This window comes from Podarcis filfolensis, assembly GCF_964270895.1.
Source record: "Podarcis filfolensis genome assembly, chromosome: 7".
NCBI classification, from domain to species: domain Eukaryota; kingdom Metazoa; phylum Chordata; class Lepidosauria; order Squamata; family Lacertidae; genus Podarcis; species Podarcis filfolensis.
The window spans coordinates 40,841,639-40,861,646 of record NC_139603.1 but is presented as its reverse complement, the minus strand read 5'-3'; the positions used below and the strand labels follow the sequence as shown (position 1 = coordinate 40,861,646).

Below are 20,008 nucleotides of genomic sequence, written 5' to 3'. Positions count from 1 at the left end.
ATATTCACTGTCAATCAGCTTTCCAGTTAAACACAATCTGGCCTTCTGGTATATTGTGTTATATCAAAGGTGTGTTTCTAATGGTTCTAAAAGTACATAGTCATTTCCAAGAGGATAATTAAACAGTCAACAATGGGCATTTTCTCCCTTTCTCATGGCTTATTTTCTGTCTGAGCTTTTCTCCTCCTTGAAAACAGCTTGGGGGATCAGGCAAGGCGAGCTTAAGCCAAGGTTGCTCAGAGACAGGACTCTGTGTTTGTATGATGACAATAAGGCCCCAGGAGCAAATGTAGTAATACGTAATCCCTGACCTACTCTACAGTTTTCTTATTCACCCCATGGGCTTTTCTGCCTGTGACAAAAAGTTCAGTGTCTCGCAGTGGAAGCTCTGCTGGGAACCACAGGGGATTGATACAGCCAGGTGGCACAGTTCCAAATCTATTCCACATTAGGTTGGGTTCAGAAGTAGAGTCTTCCAAAAATAAATGAGTGGTCGACCTAAGAGCAATAGAGCAGAAATGGAAAGGAAATACCTGTGACCTCAGTTAGGAAGGTATCATAAAATGCAGGAACTGAGCCATCTTTCCTCGACACAGTGAATTTTGCAGAATCAGATGGCTCTGTGTAACAAACTCTCTGTGTGCTGTAAGGGCTGTAAGACAGCTGACAACAAAGGAGAAAAGAATCTTGATGAAAAGCTCTTTGAGCTTAATGTGAAATAAATGAAACTTAACACGCACACACATTGCAATTATACATACATCAAAAGTTTTCTTTCATCTTTCATCCAGGTACTCCATAGATCGAAACACAGACCTGGAGAGATATTTTAATATTGATGCCAACAGTGGGGTGATTACCACTGCGAAGCCGTTGGATAGAGAAACAAACGCTGTTCATAACATCACTGTCTTGGCTATGGAGAGTCGTAAGTTCCCACTGCAAAGCCATTTTTTAAGCCTTTAAAAGTGTTGGTGAAATGAATCAAGTTGTTCACGAAGAACCTTAAGTGTTGGAAGAGATGCTTTAAGCCATAAACAGTTAACTGTAATGAGTTAAAAGTTAATGCTATTTCATGACAATTCTCTAAGGTTTTTAGGCAGTATCATGTATCATAGAATCCTGATCTTAGAACTATAATGTCTCAAAGAGGGCAGAAACACCCTTAATGTATTTATATATTATTGTTTAATCTTTCATGGGCATCTCCTTGGATTAAAAGAGAGAGGATAGAAATTAAAGAGTTAAATAAATATATGGGGCAGGATTCACCTAGGATTCACCCAGCAGCAGAAGCCCTGTTCAAGGATTTATGCATGCAAAATGGGGTTTTGCCCTATCTCTTTCCACTGCCCCCCTCCAAATTGTCTTGAGGGGGTCTGATGAACCCCCAAAATGGGGGGGGGGGAGAAGAGAGGGATTGTTCCCTCTGGTAACCTGAAGTGTACATGCAAATAGAATGAATGGAAGCATGTGGCTTTGAATTTTACCCATGGTGTTAGAATTGACAGTATATGCAGAAGTAGTCAACAAGGTGCCCACCAGGTGTTTGGAATGCAACTCCCATCAACATGGACCAGGGGTGGGAAATATTTAACATATGGCCTAAACTGAGGAACAAATTTGGCCCATGAGGTTACTTCTCAAAAACTACTTCCACCTTACAATCTGCTGATGTCACTCTGATGGGGGATGGGTGGGTCAGGGTTCAATCCTGCATTGGCTGCTTACACCTGTTTCTAGCAGGAGACTTAGGGCACACACAGCAGAAAGTAACCCCTGCTCATCAGTTCATGAGTGATGGTTAATTCCTACTGAGTTTAGCTGTAAGTGTCTATTCCCCTGCTAGGAACAGGCGCATGGAGCCAAAGCACAGCATAAGTCTGTTTGAAAACCCTTTTGCAAACAGTTCCACAATGCATTTTTAAGCTCCACTTTTCATGGGTTTGATGAACAGGCTGCTTGCAAAAGGGCTTTCAAACAGCCTACAGTACCCTCTGAAGTCCTGACAATCAGGGCTTCAAAGCATACTATCACCTGGCATCATAGTTATGCCATGTGATTTACAAGTGGGCTGGCTTGCATGTCTGTCAGATTTGGCCAACAGGATTGGAGAGATAACCATCCAGCCCTTTGGCCAATAAAGTTTTCCCCAGCTGTAATCCAACAACATCTGAATGGCACAATGTTGTATACCAATTATACAGTATAACAACTTGCAACTGTAGAATTACAGTTTACTTACATTTGTATAAGAAGGGTTCATTAATACTGCTAGATTAAGACCCATCATTTGTCATAGATGCATCCATGGTTATACAGGGAAAATAATTACAATTCTCTTAACTGCTGGCAAAAGAAAGGAAATGGAAGGAGCTGGAGAAATTACCCTTCTTTATTCCCTTCCCTGTACCTTTTTCTCATACATTCAATGTAGGCCATTAGGAGAAATAGGACAATGTACTTGGAGAACCATTGGCCTGATCAAGCATGGCAGCCCTTTTCTTCTTTTCAGTTTTGGTTCACTCTTAGTGACAAAAATCCCACTGACAACTTAATTTTGTGGTTCCAGAAATATGGAACATATTTCATAGTTTCAGAATTGGTTCATTATGAATAATAACAACTGGTTCTTGTCCTTTGAAACAGAAAACCCTTCACAAATTGGGAGGGGATATGTGGCTATCACTATTCTTGACATCAACGACAATGCTCCTGAGTTTGCAATGGATTATGAAACTACTGTCTGTGAAAATGCAGAACCTGGCCAGGTGTGGATTTATATTCCTAACAGCTTGATGATATTTGCTGCACAGCAGTAATTTGATTTGCATTGATGCCTCTTTTAAGATAAAATATAATCAGTTTATTGCAGTAAAAATGACATGTTGATTTGAAGCTAAAATAAACATTAACTAGATATGAAACCATCATCCACGAGCCTGTGAGAAAACTGCACAGGGAAATCTACACTGCATATGATTTTGATCATCCTCTACACTTCCTAATCCATGAACATAGCAAATTTCCATTCTTCCAGTTAATTTCACTAAAATATACCTTTTTTAGAGTAAAACTACACTGAGTACCAGCTAGATGCTTTTATGCTCAGATTCCATAAATGGCCTTCTTTCTCATGTGTCCTCAACTGTTGAATAATGAATCTCTCATAATTCCTTGAATTCCTGGAACATATTAATTCTTTAAGAATTGCTACTGTGTCACATCCTACCAACGTTCTCAATTCAGCTTGAATTTTTTAAAAAATATTATCAGCAGAGGCGTTACCCAATTAAACTGTTCCACCAACACAAGGTTTTTTAGATAAGCAATGAACTTCCCTGCCCTATCCTTATGCAACTCCTAAATATGTTCTGGCAGTTCTCACAACCTTCTGGATTCAGATTTACATGGCATTCAGGAAGTGTATAGGGAGGATGTGGAGGTTTTATTGTGCAACTAAAACTCCTTGTTCTAGCGGAACTGTTTAGTTGGATATTTCCCCAGGTTTTTATCTGCACGGACACCATTTAAATGACAATGGCTTCCTGTGCCCCCATGAAACATTTTCCCCAATTTAACTCTTTCAGCATCCGTTGTAATCACACACACAAAATTAACAGGGGTGCTATCAAAACAGAAACTCTAAACCAAATTCTAATGAGTGCCTGAATTTAATGAATACCTGAATGTAACAAAAACGGACTGTGGGTCACACCACTATATAAAATTTCCTCTCCCTTCTTAGAGCTCTGAGAAGTTGCCTTTTATTGAATGCAGACTAAAATATTGCCTTGTATTTAATGCAAACTAAAATCTAACCTGAAGGCAAATCACTTTTCTCTCTAGGCAATTCAAAGAATCAGTGCCATTGACAAAGATGATCCACCTAGTGGTCATCAATTTTCCTTCAGTTTGGCAGGGGAGGCTGCAAATAACCACAACTTTACATTACAAGATAATAAAGGTAAGGTACTGGCTGTGATTGTCAATGTCAACCCAAGGGCATTGTGAGCGTTGACACACCAACACTCTTATTTCTTCAGACAGGCAATACCGACTGTCATCTGGAGTAACTTCACTGTCAGGAAGAACATTAATTAAGAGCAATCAGACCCCAAAGTAATTTTTATCCATAGATTATCTGTCAGGAGAAAGAAGCTGCTGCTTAAATCATTTTAAGCCATGAGCCAAACAGATGGGCTTCAGATCCATTCTTAAACAGACTCTTTTTCACTTTTTGTTTTTATAGGTCTTTATCTAAATTAGATTATACCTCAGGGCAGCAGCTGAAAAATTTCCTGGATCTCATGTTTGATTAATGTAACTCAGGAAATATAGAAATGAGCCCTTAAACACATGGCAAATTGGCCACCTCTTTGAGAAAACAACTTTTTCATCCATATCTTCTGCTGCTAAAAATACTTTTTGGAAACACAAGCTAAAGGTTCCATGTTTCTAGGCTGTTAGTATGATTTAGCTCTCCTACGTGGAACATTTTGCTAAAGGGTAGAGATCCTTGCAAAGTTGGAAAGAGCTATTCTTGCTTTATTTATTTATTGTATATTTCATTTGCCCTTAAAGGTGGATGTTGGAAAGAATTCTAGATGAAGTCCTTCAGCTCCCCATCTCAAACATGAAAAATAAATGCAGCAGATCCTCCACAACAGAAAGCCATTACCCTTTTCTGAAGGGTAACCTTAACTGGTGTGAGGACTGGTAGCGGACATTTCAAAGGAGGAAATCTGTGTCACGTATAATGGTTCAATCAATGCCACTGCAATTTGCAAGTTCCCATTTACAAGTTCTAGAATCTTCTGCATTCCAAAATAAGCATGTAGAAGTTAGGAGGCTTTTCATTATTTTGTTGCTGTTTGTTGATGACTAGTTTTATTTTTGGGAAATGCTCCCCTCTGTTTCAAGTTTTACAGTTTGTATTAAAAAATACAAATATGCCAATTATGATTTCTCACCGTATTCACAAGTGATGTTTAAGCTTGCACCTCCTCCAGAGAGAAAAGCATATATTGGTTCTGAAATATTAGAACTGGCAGGAGATTTTTAAAGTCAGTTGTCACCTTTTTGTATATTTTTAGTATATACACTGAAATCTTTGTTATTCATTTATTCAAAGATCTTAGGTGTGATCCATTAGCAAAAAGTAAATTATTTGTTGTATCTGTTCATCCGTGAACATCTGAAAAACAATTGGAAATCAGTTGTGACAGCAATTTGTGTTGATTCACATGGTACCTCTGAGAGGAATTTCAAGAGCTGCTAATTTTATTAGGTCTCAAATGCACATCCTTTTAATATACATAGCAAAAGGCAAATATACATGAATTATCTTCAGAATGTGTCATTTATAATGCATTTTTGCTCACTTTACTCCTTGAAAGATGTTAACAGAGATGCATTCATTGAGGATGTTCTCTTGACTACATAGATTTGCCCCCTAAGTTTCAGTCTGGACTTCCTTAGTTCCAAGGTTATGTTTTTTTAACAAAGCCATCTGAATTATTATAATAAACAGCCCCATTTTAAGAAACAATCCAATGTTTTAAACCATGAGCCACCAAAGAAAAATACTGTTCTCATCTTCTCCAGCTGATGTGTTGTACACTCAGCTATGTTAGTGTCCTCATGTATGACGCTGATGATATAATTATGGATAATAGCAAGAAGCCTACAGAAAGGGCTATAACTCAGTATTAGAGCACATACTTCACATCAATCAATTTGGCCTTTCCAGGTCAGTGTAGACAAGATTGAGGTAGACCATCTTATAGACCATTCTGTCTTCTTAAGAGCCTTATTTTTCCCTAATTGGTTAGAGAAAATAGAAAGATCTGCTTCACAAAGTTATGCGCTAAGGGTGTGTGTGTGTTTTTCTTTAAGTGCTAACAGATAAGAAACACGGGACCAAACAAAGTTCATTAGAACTTAGCCATTACTTGCAAGCACAAGTGAGCTGTCGTTTGCTCACACACTTAAGTGCCAGTGCAGATCATGTCTCTCTCTCTCTCTCTGTGTATACAATATTTATTTTGTGCTCATGGGTACACAGTTGTATACATATTCTTCCTTGTGCAATTTACTTTGTACCATTCATGCACATTAGATTTCCATCCATTTTAAACCATGAAGTGCTGTACTTTTTAGAGAAACAATTAATTTAAAGCACCTTTAAGAGACCTTTACATTCCTTGACATTAGAATCTTGATATCGTTTTCGGAGAATTTGCACATTTTTGTTTAGATTAGCAGTGGCTTTATTCAAATTCTTAACTGAATGACAAATCCTTTTCTCAGGGTTTGATGAACACATCCCTTCCTACACACACACACACACACACACACACACACACACACACACATCAAAACCCTCTACAAAGATAGAGTGGCTAGAGATACTCATGGAAGGCCAAGTGATGTAGTCCTCTTTTTCAAATAAATAAATAAATAAATGGAAAAATTTGAGTGAAATTTAACATATAAAATGAAGCATTCATGATAAATTTTCCTTTCTGGGCCTAGTGGATCAGAACATGTCTCCCTGCTGTTCTCCACATGCACATGGATCCTAGACCAGGATAAGCCAATGATGATAGACATGAGAACATGAACTTTTAACCTTTCTGTTGTCTTTTCTTGAACCCATCTATTAAGATTTCACCTTGCATTTACAAGGCCTGTCATCAGGCAATGTGGAAGACTTGCCGCAGCTTGACTAGGGAATTAGGCAAGGAGACATGGAACTGCATTAAACAAGGGATACCTATGAAGGGATAACTATGAAGGACCCAAGGTGGGCTAACCTTCAGCCCTTCCCAGGGCTTGTTCTTTGCAGTCTCAGGTTGTAAAGACTGCAAGCTTGTTGCTATTGGTAAAGGTAAAACAAAGGGCATAATAAATTGATATGTATTTTAAAAAGGCACAGAATATTTCTTGAAGAAATCCTGTCAGTTTCACTCTTTGTCTTTGCCTCGGTCCAGATAACACGGCATCTATTCTAACGAGAAGAAATGGATTCCGGAGGCAGGAGCAGTCAGTTTACTATTTGCCAGTATTTATTGTGGACAGTGGCTCTCCTTCACTGAGCAGCACCAATACACTCACTATCCGGGTGTGTGACTGTGACGCAGATGGCATTGCCCAAACATGCAATGCAGAGGCCTACATCTTGCCAGCAGGACTTAGCACCGGGGCACTCATAGCGATACTGGCTTGTGTTCTGACATTGCTAGGTATGTCTTTGGGGTTTGTTCCCTGGAGAGGGACAGTTTTCCTTCAGAACAAATGCAGTACCTTTACTTATATGTGTTTGCAATTGCTTGGGCGGGGATCAAATAAAATGTGTTTATTTATTATGATATTTGTATACTGCCTGTAATGTGGCCATCTCGAGGTTGTGTACAATAGATCATGAAATAGAATACAGAAACCAAAATGCAAATAAACTCACTAAATACAAGAAGTAACAATCAAGAGTTAGAAAAGGAAACGGAAACCTTAAAGGTTCTACAGTGGGAGGCAGTAGATCAGGCCAGTTCCCATCTAGTCCAGCATCCTGTTCTCACTGTTCAACCAGATACAGCAGTACCTTGGTTGGCGAACTTAATCTGTTCCAGGAGTCTGTTCGACAACCAAGGCATGGCTTCTGATTGGCTGTAGGAGCTTTCTGCACTCAATCGGAAGATGTGGAAGCCACATCGGATGTTTGGCTTCTGAAAAACGTTCACAAACTGGAACACTCACTTCTGGGTTTGCAGCATTCAGGAGTCAAAAAGTCTGAGAACCAAGGCGTTCAACAACCAAGGTATGACTGTCCCTGTGGGAAACTTGCAGGCAGAACCTGAGTGCAAGAGGACTTTCACCTCCTGCAGTTTCCAGCAACTGATATTCAGATATATAGCCATCATGACATCAGTAGCTAGCATGAACAGAAATGTTTTCAGAATGTGTTGAAATTTTGCTAATATTGACATGTGACTTATTTCTGGGGGGAAACCCTTCTAGAGAGTGAGTGCCACCACAGATAAGGCCTTTGGGGCTTCTCATATCTAGGTACTGACCAACCAAGAATTACTTAATTTCAGTAGATGAAACTGCATCACACATCTTCAATTCTCTAAAGTAATTAGTTTCTGTCATGTCAGCCACACTTAAGACACATTTATTTAGTCCGACACAAGATGTACAGCATGGGTAGGCAAACTAAGGCTTGGGGGCCAGATTCAGCCCAATCGCCTTCTGAATCCGGCCCGCAGATGGTCGAGGAACCAGCGTGTTTTTACATGAGTAGAATGTGTGCTTTTATTTAAAATGCATCTCTGGGTTATTTGTGGGCATAGGAATTCATTCTCCCCCCCCAAAAAAAAATATAGTCCGGCTCCCCACAAGGTCTGAGGGACAGTGGACTGCCCCCCTGTTGAAAATGTTTGTTGACCCCTGATATAAAGGATAAGAACTGCAGCCTTAAAGCCTAACCCGCAACCTTAGGCTTATATATACCAAATCTTATACAGTGGTACCTCTAGTTACAAACTTAAGGTAATTCGTTCCAGAGGTCCATTATTAACCTGAAACTGTTCTTAACTAGAGGCGTGCTTTCGCTAATGGGGGCCTCTTGCTGCTGCTGCGCGGCCGGCACACGGTTTCCGTTCTCATCCTGGGGAAAAGTTCTCAACTCAAGGTAACTCTTCCAGGTTAGAGGAATTTGTAACCTGAGGCGTTTGTAACCTGAGGCATTTGTAACTCGAGGTACCACTGTATATAGATTTGGTAACACTGAAAGTAGCGTTACTTCTACCTTTCCAGAAGGTGTTCAGTCTCTTGATTATGCATTTGCAGCCTGGAATCTGTGATGGTTACAGACTCACACCTGGTTATCCGGAATAAGCTCAGAGGCACAGATACATTTATACAATCTGTGTTCTATTCTCACAATCACCTCAGATTAGAAGCACCAATTCACAAGTAAAAAATGGCACTGGAGACTGGGGGGGGGGGAGCACCTTTTCTAAAGCCTAATCTATAAAAAGCTCTGAACTGTGATAGTATTTTTTAAAACATTGCTTGGCACCTTACTTGAGTGCATATGGCAGTTAGTACTTGGCACAGTCCTGGCACCTTCTAGGCAAATAATGATCATGCAAGAATTGCCAGAACTTCACATTTCTCTGAAGCAGCTTTTTCATCATTATTACCATGTGTATAGATCATTGTCTGTAGTAGACACACACTGGTTCACACTTCACATTAATGCACAGTAAAAAAAAAAATCCTATGCTTTCATGTGAATGAGCAATGTATGGTTGCCTGCTGCTGAAATCACAGTTACTTCACTCTTTCCTGACTACTTTGTCTGGCTTGTACAAACTGAGCTCATGGTTTGTTTTGGGAAAACAAACCACAAACACTAAGCAATTTTTGGCTTCTTGTGGTTTGTGTGGAGAGAAACCCTGGATTTGGACAACTCAACACGCCAGATCATGGCTTGTTTCCTGGCAGCAGTGGAAGAGCAAAGCACCGACAATTACCAGCATGCTTTTCATTCATATTAAACCATAGTTTAAGTATGGTTCAATGGGATGTGCAAACCAGGCCACTTTATAAGTGAGCTACATTTGCAAGCAACTTTTTTTAAGGGCTAGAATTGTTCCTGTTTTTGTAAAGGAGATGATTTATATCCTCTGTCAAGTAGGTGCATTTATTTTAACTTTTAAAGTTCAGATATACATAGCTCAAGTCAAGCTATGATAAGGAGTGTAACAAACAGTGCTGGGAGCAGTAAGGTCTCTTTAATCAGGCACAACTTACACATGGGAAATGCAGGCAGAAAACTGGATTAGTGAACAATAATGGACATAGTCTAGTAGTCATAGGCTTATAATGCCCAAGCTTTCACATGTCTGCTCAAAAGTAAGATTTATTGAGTTAAATGTAGCTTACTCCAGATAAGTGAGTACAGTGGACACTTGGGTTGCGAATGTGATCCATGCGGGAAGCACGTTTGCAACACGCAGCACTGCTTCTGCACATGCACAAGCCCCGAAACCTGGAAGTAACCCATTCCGGTACTTCTGGGTTCGGCGCAATGCGCAACCTGAAATCGCACAACTAGAAGCGTCCGTAACCCGAGGTATGACTGTATAGGAATACAGCCGAACATAAACTTATTACCACTTGTGTATGTGTCCAAAACCCCTTAATAAATATAGCTGGCAAATGTTAGATTATTGAGTATATAACTGAAGCATCAACATGTATTTCCATTTGCCCCAAAATATTAATGAGTATGAAAATACCATAGAGCATATGAAACAGATACAATATAATTCCATTAGTAAAAATTTTGACATACACGTATTTCTTTCATGTAACATTGTTTTTTCAAACAGCATAATATTTCAGGTGAGTAGGTAAAACTTAAAAAGAATTCAGTAGCGAATATTGTAATTTTGACATGCCTTGATATTTAATTGGATTTCTGTTCATTTATGTTTCTTAAAACTTTACCATCTATTGAGAAATGTCTATGTGACAGAATTTGAACCTAGTAGGGAACCAAGTGCAGTAACTGCTAGTGCAAAATACCGATCTATCCATCATTTTGCATTTGGCTGTGCTTGTCAGAATTGACACATTCTTCATCTATGGATTCTGGTTTCCAACCTAGGCCTCCTGTGGTTCAGGTGTCTTAGGAACAGACAAGTAGAGTTTTCCAGCAAAAGTATGAGATTCAAAGACGACAGTGTTTTATTCAGGAAGTGACATTGCCCATGACAAGAAATGACATATGTGAAGACTAAGCTCTCCAGACAACCTTTCAGACTGTTAAAACTGCAAAAACAGTTTCCATAGTTTACATGCAATGCTCTCCATATTCCAAGTGTCACAGAAAAGAGCATTTCAAGCCAAACTGAACTTTGCTCAGAATTACTGGGAGTTTTAAATCAACTCGGCAGAATACAAATTGTTAGATGAAGAACAAACTTTATGCCACAAATATTTCTGAATTATTCTCTACCTACCTGTTGCCTGATTTAGAGCAGGATTCAGAAAGAAATCTTGGAGTCCAATTCCGTTCATGTTTACTTGGAAGTATGAGTCAAACTTAATTTAACAATCACAGAAGTATCAATTGCAGTATCTGTTTAAGTATATTATAAGCTGTGGGTTGCCTAATTTGACCAGACTGGCAGGAGGTTCTTAACCCTTTCCGCCCTGTACTGATACACCATGGAGTTTCTTCTCTCTGCGCTCCTCCCAGCGGTCATTCCTCCTCTGGTCACTGCTATGGATACATGACCTTACTGTCAGGGACTTAATATTTTAAATAATCATCCTAATCCCAGAAATTTACTAAGGATAATATCCAACTAAGTCTAACTTAGGTCTGACATACTAAAATAATGGGCTTTATTGATTTAAATGGATCTGTTCTGAGTATGATTTGTCTTCTTGTTTCATATCTCTCCCCCCCCCCCCCCATTTTTGGCAAAAAAAGGAAAGCTAATAGATAAAAAAGAAAAAGAAAGAGGAAAGCTAAAAATATGTCACAGGCCAAAATTGCCTGATTCTTCCCTTTCAACAGAGAGGAAGTATTTCACAATGCACCTCTCCATTACTCTTTTAAAAATCTGGATGTATACCCCATAACTCATAATGGGCAACCTTTGCTTGTTAAATACTGTTCAACCTCTAGTCCTTATTTGTAAAACAATAAATAAAAGGGAGCTGCTGTCCGCATTACGCAGTATGAGGTGAGAGACTGGAGTGGTAAAATTCCGGCCTTTACAGGCTAAGGATAGAGTGTCACACTTTTAATTTTTCCCCATGTTAAAAAAAATCCCTGCAAGTAGCAAACATGCACAGGAGTGGTTTAGTGTATTCCTGTCCCTAATGGGACCACGCTACTACATTTGGGGAGCTTTTTATATGGGAAAATGATTTTTTTTAATTAAAAAACACACAGAGACTGAATTGGTACTGTCCATAATTCTCCTTCCTAAGTCTCTTACTTCATTTTTTTTCATTTAGACAGGCACCACCTCTCAGATCCAAATAGCTCTGTTGTTATTAGAAGCCTTTAAGGCAATCTGTACATATGAAGCATATTGTATTCTAACTCTTTTCAGCTGTGATGTTGTTTTTTTAAAAAAAATGGGGGGGGAGAGTAAAGATCGGAAAAATACATGATTGTAGCTTATAAAAAGCACAAGAAAATCATCTTGCTGGGTGTCATTATTTTTATACTGTACATAATTCCTTAAAGAAATAAGTGAGGAAAATCTTCAATGCCTCTGAGAATTATATGGCAATTGCGGTGTAATTTCCCCCCAGTTAACATCACAGACACACAATAGTAATTGCTTTTATAATAACTGTTTAACATAATCGTAACGATCATTTTGTGCCCCCTCAGACATGTACAACTGTTTCTCAAACTCAAAAGGTTTTTCCTGTGCTTCAGTTAGGCACGGGAATGTTATTGATAAGCCAAAACCTTTTTCCTCATCTGATGTATCAATGGCACATAGGAGCACTGGTGTGCACAGGGGAAGTCCCCTTTATGGCCCACAAGAAAGTGTCCTAATAGCCATTTTCATTTCCCCGTAACATTTCCCTCCACATAAAATTGTTTGTATACTGCCTTTCAGCCTCCAAAAGGCCCCAAGACAATTGACAATGTTAAAATAGCATTTAGAGGGGGAAGCCAAGAATGCATTTAAGAAATCCATAGACAAATGAGAATTCAAACCATTCAAAGCTGTGCAGAATGAAGAGGCTTAACTACCTAGACGTGGTCAGTGAAGAGGCCTCCCAAGTTGCACGCAAATAATGAGCATGTTTGTGTGGAAGAAGGTGGTCTTTCAAAGCTGGCATTGCCCCAAATATAAATAAAGAAACAAAAATAAACATGAATCCACTACTTTTTGGTGGAAACAGCACAGTCATCTGGAATGTGTTGGAGGATCACACAGAGAGTGCAGCATTTCTGGTAATTGCGCTTTAAGAGTCTTAATTGCCTTCCTCTTGAACCTTGCCAAACTCAAACTTGAACTTTAGAAACCATGTACGTTCAGCCTGGCTTTTGGTACTAGAGGTGGGTGCACTAGCCTCCCTACTGGTGTCACTTCATCAACCAAACTCATAACATTCATTTACTCATTTACTCGTAACATTCAACATACTCTTTGTACTCATTTCATAGATTGTATGGGTTGTTCCAGGGCAGAGATGGCAGCCATGTTCTTCCTAGCCAAGCTAATAAGATTGCTATGCTCAGTCTCAAGGGAGATGCAAGCTCTACTGGTTCTGTAATTATCCCCAGTCTGGATTGAAACAAGCTGGAGAATAATAGCCAACTTCACCTATACAAACTTTCCTGGGCGTAGGGATGGGGAAGAAATTTGATTCAGTTAGTGTTTAAAGGCAAACTATCTAATTTGCACCTTCCAGGGGTCAGCAAATTTTTTCAGCAGGTCCACTGTCCCTCAGACCTTGGGAGGGCCGGACTATATTTTTGGGGGGGGAAATGAATGAATTCCTATGCCCCACAAATAACCCAGAGATGCATTTTAAATAAAAGCGCACATTCTACTCGTGTAAAAACACCAGGCAGGCCCCACAAATAACCCAGAGATGCAATTTAAATAAAGGGACACATTTTACTCCTGTAAAAACACGCTGATTCCCAGACCGTCCATGGGCTGGATTTAGAAGGCGATTGGGCCGGATCCGGCCCCTGGGCCTTAGTTTGCCTACCCATGCACTATGTGTACAAAATGCTTATGCTAAAATGTGCACAAAATGCATCTATTGGGAAAAATTGCATACAAAAATGTGTATGTTAGGAGACACTAAAATGCTGATGAATTTTCATACGGACTTTTTTAAAAAAAATGTAAACTGATGTGGAAATATGGATATTTGAACTTAAGAGTGAATAAATAGGGAACTGAAATTTATTGAAATGTAGAGAACTGTACTTAAGAGTGGGAAAATAACAAACTTAGAGCAACTGAAATTATCAGAGTCACCCATTCCTACCTGAGAATAAGCCCTATATGATGCAATGGGACTTACGTCTGATTAAACACAGAATCGTAGAATGGTAGAGTACAGTGCAGAAGTATTTGCCCAATGTGGGGCTCAAACCCCATGACCCTGGGATTGAGAGTCTCATGATCCATCAACTGAGCTACTCTAAACGTGCATAGGAATTCTCTCTCAATTCCAGAGAGGAAAAGTAAATGACTTAAGGACCCAGTCTGGGGAATGAAGAGGGGGTTTATTTTCTGCTGAGGATAATTTGGGGAATAATCTCACCATTGTTGGGGCCCAATACATGGTTGGGGGGACAGCACTCAATGCTGATCCATAGCATAGGGCCCAATCCAAGGGTGAGGGAGGGGCATAACCCCTGCCAAAGGTAAGTAGACAATAAACATCCCTACCCTTTGATTGGGCTCCTGCAGTGCTCCCCCATGCAAACCAGTGGAGTGCCTTCAGATTTATTCACTTGCTATAGAGAAGGAAACCGGTTGGTTCAGAAAAATTAATTTAGGTCTTCTGATTTGCAGGGGGGTGTCATAAAATTTTGGGGTTAATCCAAGGCAGGTTTAGGAGAGCTCAGTCATCTATTTTAAAATATGTGGCTTAGTGGGGATGTGCTGTATGCTTGTAGCAATGGTAGATTTTCAATTTTGAAGCCTGGAGGTTGTGGTTATAAGTAAGACTAATGAACAATCCTGAAAATTAGCCTTTTTGGCCATTCAACTAGACGCTGATTATTGCCATGAAGTTGTTGGGATTCCCCTCCCTTTCTCCTTCAATATCTCTTCTAAAGCAGTTCCCGTTGAAATCCAACTGTTCTTGCACTGGAATTCAGCACTAACTGGTTTTGCAGGCAGCGAGTGCCATGACTCTTGCAGAGTCGCTAAAGTGGGATTTATTCATGCAGAGGTTAAAAATTATTGTTCAGGAGCAGTTGGAGTGATTAGAAATTAATATTCTCTTAAAGCCATTTAAATGCTAAAATGTTTAACCTTTCAAAGGACTTCATATTTTTCTTGGCTTCAAGCAATCGTGGGCTGTGTGAGGCATAACCACATAAAACATTCATTTTTATCGTGATTTTTATTGTACCTCTAGGCTGGCAGATCTACTAAGTTTCATATATTTTGCACTTATTAGCAGGTATTTAACTCCCCAGATGAAGTCTGCTGAACATGTCATAGTGTGAAAACACATTTTCACTGGAGCAAAGAAAAGATTAACTGCTCAATACATGGCTGTAGCACCATCCTAGTGTGGTCAAAAGTAATTCTTTTAAAAGAGAAAAGAGACGAGCTTCATCAGTGGGCTCTTCATTTGAATCTTATTACTATCCTCAATATTTTATTTCATAAAATTGTAGGGCTAAGTCCTGAAATCTTTCCAGTTTAATGACTTTATAGTTCTTACCTTGCGTTTGTGCTCATTATAAGCCTATGAAATTGGCCACAATAAGATTGCCACTTGCTAAAGGTGACTGATTTTCACAGCTTTGAAAACCAGCCTTCTAGATTCACAGTGTGTTCTGCTACAGACTTTTCCACACCACAGAACAAGTCTTCCAAAACCCACTTTCAATATTATCCCCACATCTTATTTCTTCAGCTCATTTATATGCCACCTTTGATTACAAACAGTATCATGACAATTAGCCATGCAATAAAAGAATAAAATAAAATGTACAGTGGTGGCATCCAAGAATTGTTTAAAAACTCATTGCCTGGGAACACCTGAGCAAATAGGTAGGCTTTCAGCAGTAGACAAAACAGCAAATAATTGGGGCCTGATGCTGGTTATCTAGTTGCAGTCTTAAAGAGGAGGACTGCAGCATGTTAGTTGCAGGCCCCACTTGTTAATGTGCCTGCCAAGCAGTTTATAGTACCTTTCCCCATACTCAGAGCAGAGATTTAGCCATCTAAGAAGAGAAACATGGAAATGGCACCCTACTCAACCTCAATGTATACTACTACTAAAGATAGTATACATTTGAAAATTAGAACACGTCAAAATGTTTTCATTTATGTGGTATTGTGCTAATGTAGCCACTGAGTTAAATTGCATACTTAAAACATCATTTTAGGGGAGAGGTATTTTCTGCAACTTGTAGTTCTGCAGCTATTGTTGTTGCAAGCCATCACAATTTATGAGAAAACAGTTAATGTATCTCTACTGTGATGCACACTGGACCGTCCAGCTCTGTTTAAGGACTTACGGAACTTGGACTGTAGGTTCCTTCCAGTAGGTTATATTGCTTATTGCTTATTGAAGGCAAATAGAACAATTTATATCCTTTGTTTTTAAAGTAAAACAACAAATAGATGAGCTACCCTTAAAACAATGTGCATGTGTTATCTGGAACTGAAATGATGTCTTTGCTTGATTTATGAACAACATTGGTTGCAAATGATGATAAATGTATGGTACAGCTTAGTATGATTATCTATCTATCTATCTATCTATCTATCTATCTATCTATCTATCTATCTATCATCTATCTATCTATCCATCTATCTGGATTATTATGTGTTATACAAGTCCATTGGTTTAAATGGGCCTACTCTGCATGTGGCTAACTCTGGAGATCACCCATCATCATTAGAGTATGGTCACATCTTATGTGCATTTAACTTACACAATTTCAACCATACGCAATTGCAGGCTGCGGGTTGAAATCCTACAAGTTAAATGCAAACAAGGATGAAAGCTTAAAAACTTTTTTCCCCCTGCCAGATTTTCCTGGCACAAAAAGAACTTTTAAAGTCTCTCCTTTGCTTGGGAAGCAATGCCCTCTCCACACTCTGAATCTCAACACTTAAATGTTGAATAGTCTTTGACTGTTTCCACAAATGCTCATCTTGGCACTAAAGCCAACAAGAAATCCTCTTAAGCATCAGAAATAGCAAAATTATTACATCTTCATATCATAGGCCTGATCTAATAAATGCCAGCAGCCTTTGCAGTTCTCATCAGAAATAATTCACAGGTACACGGTGCCGTACTCTGCATTAAAGGAAAGTGTTATCTATTAGAGAGATGCTTTTAATGCACAAACGGAGACTTATGTTAGACATTATTTAACAACCCTGAATTTCCCAATCAAGGATCGAATACTTCATCAGGCAGCCTGTCGTCATATACTTCAATAATGGAGTCACTTCCCAAAGTCTGACAGTTAAATTACACATGGTATGTTTATGAATGTGCTTTTATCACCTGAGCAATTAAGAGTTCAGAAGAAGGTCTCTTTTTATTGCATGGCTGTGAGGTTGTAATATTTGGCCCGAGCTGGCTCTGGAAATTTATGTTTTGGCAGCCAGTGTAGTATACAGAATTACATATGAAGATGTTAAATCAGGATGAGGGTGGCAATAAATTGTTTAATGTCTGAAAGCCCTTGGTCTAAAAGCCATTTTAGAACTTGTTAGCAAATTTAAAAACTGACTGTATGGTATGACCACCATAGTGTGTGAGCGGTTCTCTTATGCATAATTTAGAAATAGCTCTGCTGGTAAGTAAAACCTTAATGAATGGATAAAGTTCAGTATATGCCTTCGCTAAATGTATCACCTCTTGCATTGCAGTGCTTGTCCTACTCATTGTTACAATGAGACGACGGAAAAAGGAGCCCCTTGTTTTCGATGAAGAGAGGGATATCAGGGAAAACATAGTCAGATATGATGATGAGGGAGGCGGAGAGGAAGACACCGAGGCCTTTGATATGGCTGCCTTGAGGAACCTCAACATCATCCGAGACACCAAAACGAGGAGGGATGTAACGCCAGAGATCCAGTTCTTGAGTAGACCATCCTTTAAAAGCATCCCGGATAACGTCATTTTTCGGGAATTTATTTGGGAAAGACTAAAAGAGGCTGATGTGGATCCTTGTGCTCCACCGTATGATTCCCTGCAGACATACGCATTTGAGGGAAATGGTTCGGTGGCTGAGTCACTCAGCTCTTTAGATTCTATCAGTTCAAACTCAGATCAGAATTACGATTACCTCAGTGACTGGGGGCCTCGTTTTAAACGGCTTGCAGACATGTATGGAACTGGACCAGAAAATTTGTATTCATAGCCTTTGAACCTTTCTATGACGATGCACTAAAGAAAAAGAAAATAAAAACTCAATATCTGGGACTAAGGAAAATCTGTAAATATTTCTCCATTTTTAACCTTTTGGGTTTCTTTTTGCCTTGGTGAAGCATATCTTCATTAGAACTTTGTCCTAGGGACTGCACTGAACACACACAGATTCTGAGCATCCAATGGCATTTTTTTTGATAACATTAAGATGCTCGGGCATGTGCAAATAGATAGCAACCCTCGTATACCTGCAGAGGCAACCAACCTCTAAGAGTAAGTAACGCACTGTGACCTCAATGAGCCAATGATATCCTGTAGATGCCTTCGCAGTACTGCTGGGTCTAGACTGCAGAGTCTTTGCTTAGTGGAGAGAAGGGGGAAATCATTTACTACGTACAATGTTAATACAATATATTGTCTACTACTGATGCAAAGTTCTTTTATTTACAGTGTTGCATGCAGTTTGCTGGCTCAGAAACAAATCCAACACGATGACTTTTTAAAATGTTGGTCTTAAAAGCTATTTAGTCCAAAAGCCTCTGTAAATATCTGGGTGACTCTAAAAATAGATTGCAATTCCTGTTATGAAAATCTGCAACATGTGCCATTGCCTTATCAAAATTGTTTCCAGGATATGTCAAATCAGAGATCTGGAAAGTGATTACCACAGTTTTGTGATGCCTATGTAGGTATGGGGGGGAATTGCTGTCTATTTACAGGTTTTTTTTAATTATCCTTACCTCTTCTGATTAGTACAGGAGAACTTAACCTTTCTTCATTTTTTTATTTGTTTTTAAATAAAACATCGATGTGTAAAGTTATGTTTATTTTGGAGCTCCAGTCTCCATCACATTCAGGTTTATTATACTGCATCATGGTATTAGGTGCTTGAGAACATGCTGTTTTTTCCTCCAGTCTCAGCTACATGAAGGAAATGAAGCATGGAAATAGAGAAATTACAGTGAAGCAATTGAGTCCCTCGTTCATCTCTCTGAGAGGAACACTGCTACAAGGACACACCACTGTCATTGTTCTTCTGAGCCATTACAATGTCTAAGATATTTGAATAAAATGTTTGTACTTTGCATTTTCAAAAGGAGACTACAGAGGCAGTCGGGAGCGTCTCTAATGCAAGTTGTAGCTTTCAAGGTCATCCATTCTATGAGCTCCAGCGATTTAAACAAACCCGCACCTTCCATCAAGTTTGCTACCTCTTTTGCTGCTGCGGAATCACAGCAAAAGACTCTTTTACATTTCTTTCATATGTTAAGCAGTGTGATACGATTAGCACCAGAATCCATCTTCAGATCCTGACGCACATAAGTATTTCCCCCCCAGGGAGTTAACTTCATAACACATCATCTCTATGCTGGTTCAGGTGTGCCAAACTCGAAGGATGATTGCAGTCGGTTAAAATAATGTTGGATTTTTTGAACTAGAATTTATTAGAATATGACAAGTTTTTATGATTCAGGCAATATTTATATTTTAGCTGTCCTGATTTATTACTAGCAAATAGGACATGGATTCAAGTAGAATAGCGCTTTATTTTAATAGTCTTTTCCTATTTTCGTCTTTCTCACACTTACCCCTTTGTTTTTCTGAAGATTGCTTTTGAGTTCCTGAATAAGGCTCAATCCTGAAAACATTAACCCCTCCATTCTTGGTTTTCAAGACTTGCTCCAAAACTGAATAGTGCTGGAACTTAAGGGTTTGCAGGACTAGGACTAGCCATGTGCTGAAACCTATCCTCCATTGCTCAAGAGATTTAACCCCCTGTGAGAAAGGTTCTGTTTTTTTCTGTCTCGTTCTCATTGTGCTTGCAAATTGCTTCAGAATTTTTTTCAGAATTTTGGTGGGT

At 39.2% G+C, this 20,008-nt stretch overlaps 1 protein-coding gene across 4 annotated transcripts in view; it reads left to right on the top strand.

Moving 5' to 3' along the window:
* CDH7 (cadherin 7) overlaps window positions 1–19,082 on the top strand; it is a 111,719-nt gene extending 92,637 nt beyond the window's left edge. For all 4 annotated transcript variants that reach the window (XM_083622574.1, XM_083622575.1, XM_083622577.1 and 1 more), the window contains exons 8-12: window positions 792–928; window positions 2,650–2,771; window positions 3,850–3,967; window positions 6,996–7,247; window positions 17,646–19,082. In XM_083622574.1, coding sequence (XP_083478700.1) covers window positions 792–928; window positions 2,650–2,771; window positions 3,850–3,967; window positions 6,996–7,247; window positions 17,646–18,139 — 1,123 coding nt within the window. In that variant the 3' untranslated portion in view covers window positions 18,140–19,082. The remainder of the gene's footprint in view (window positions 1–791; window positions 929–2,649; window positions 2,772–3,849; window positions 3,968–6,995; window positions 7,248–17,645) is intronic.
* The last annotated feature ends 926 nt before the right edge of the window (window positions 19,083–20,008 follow it).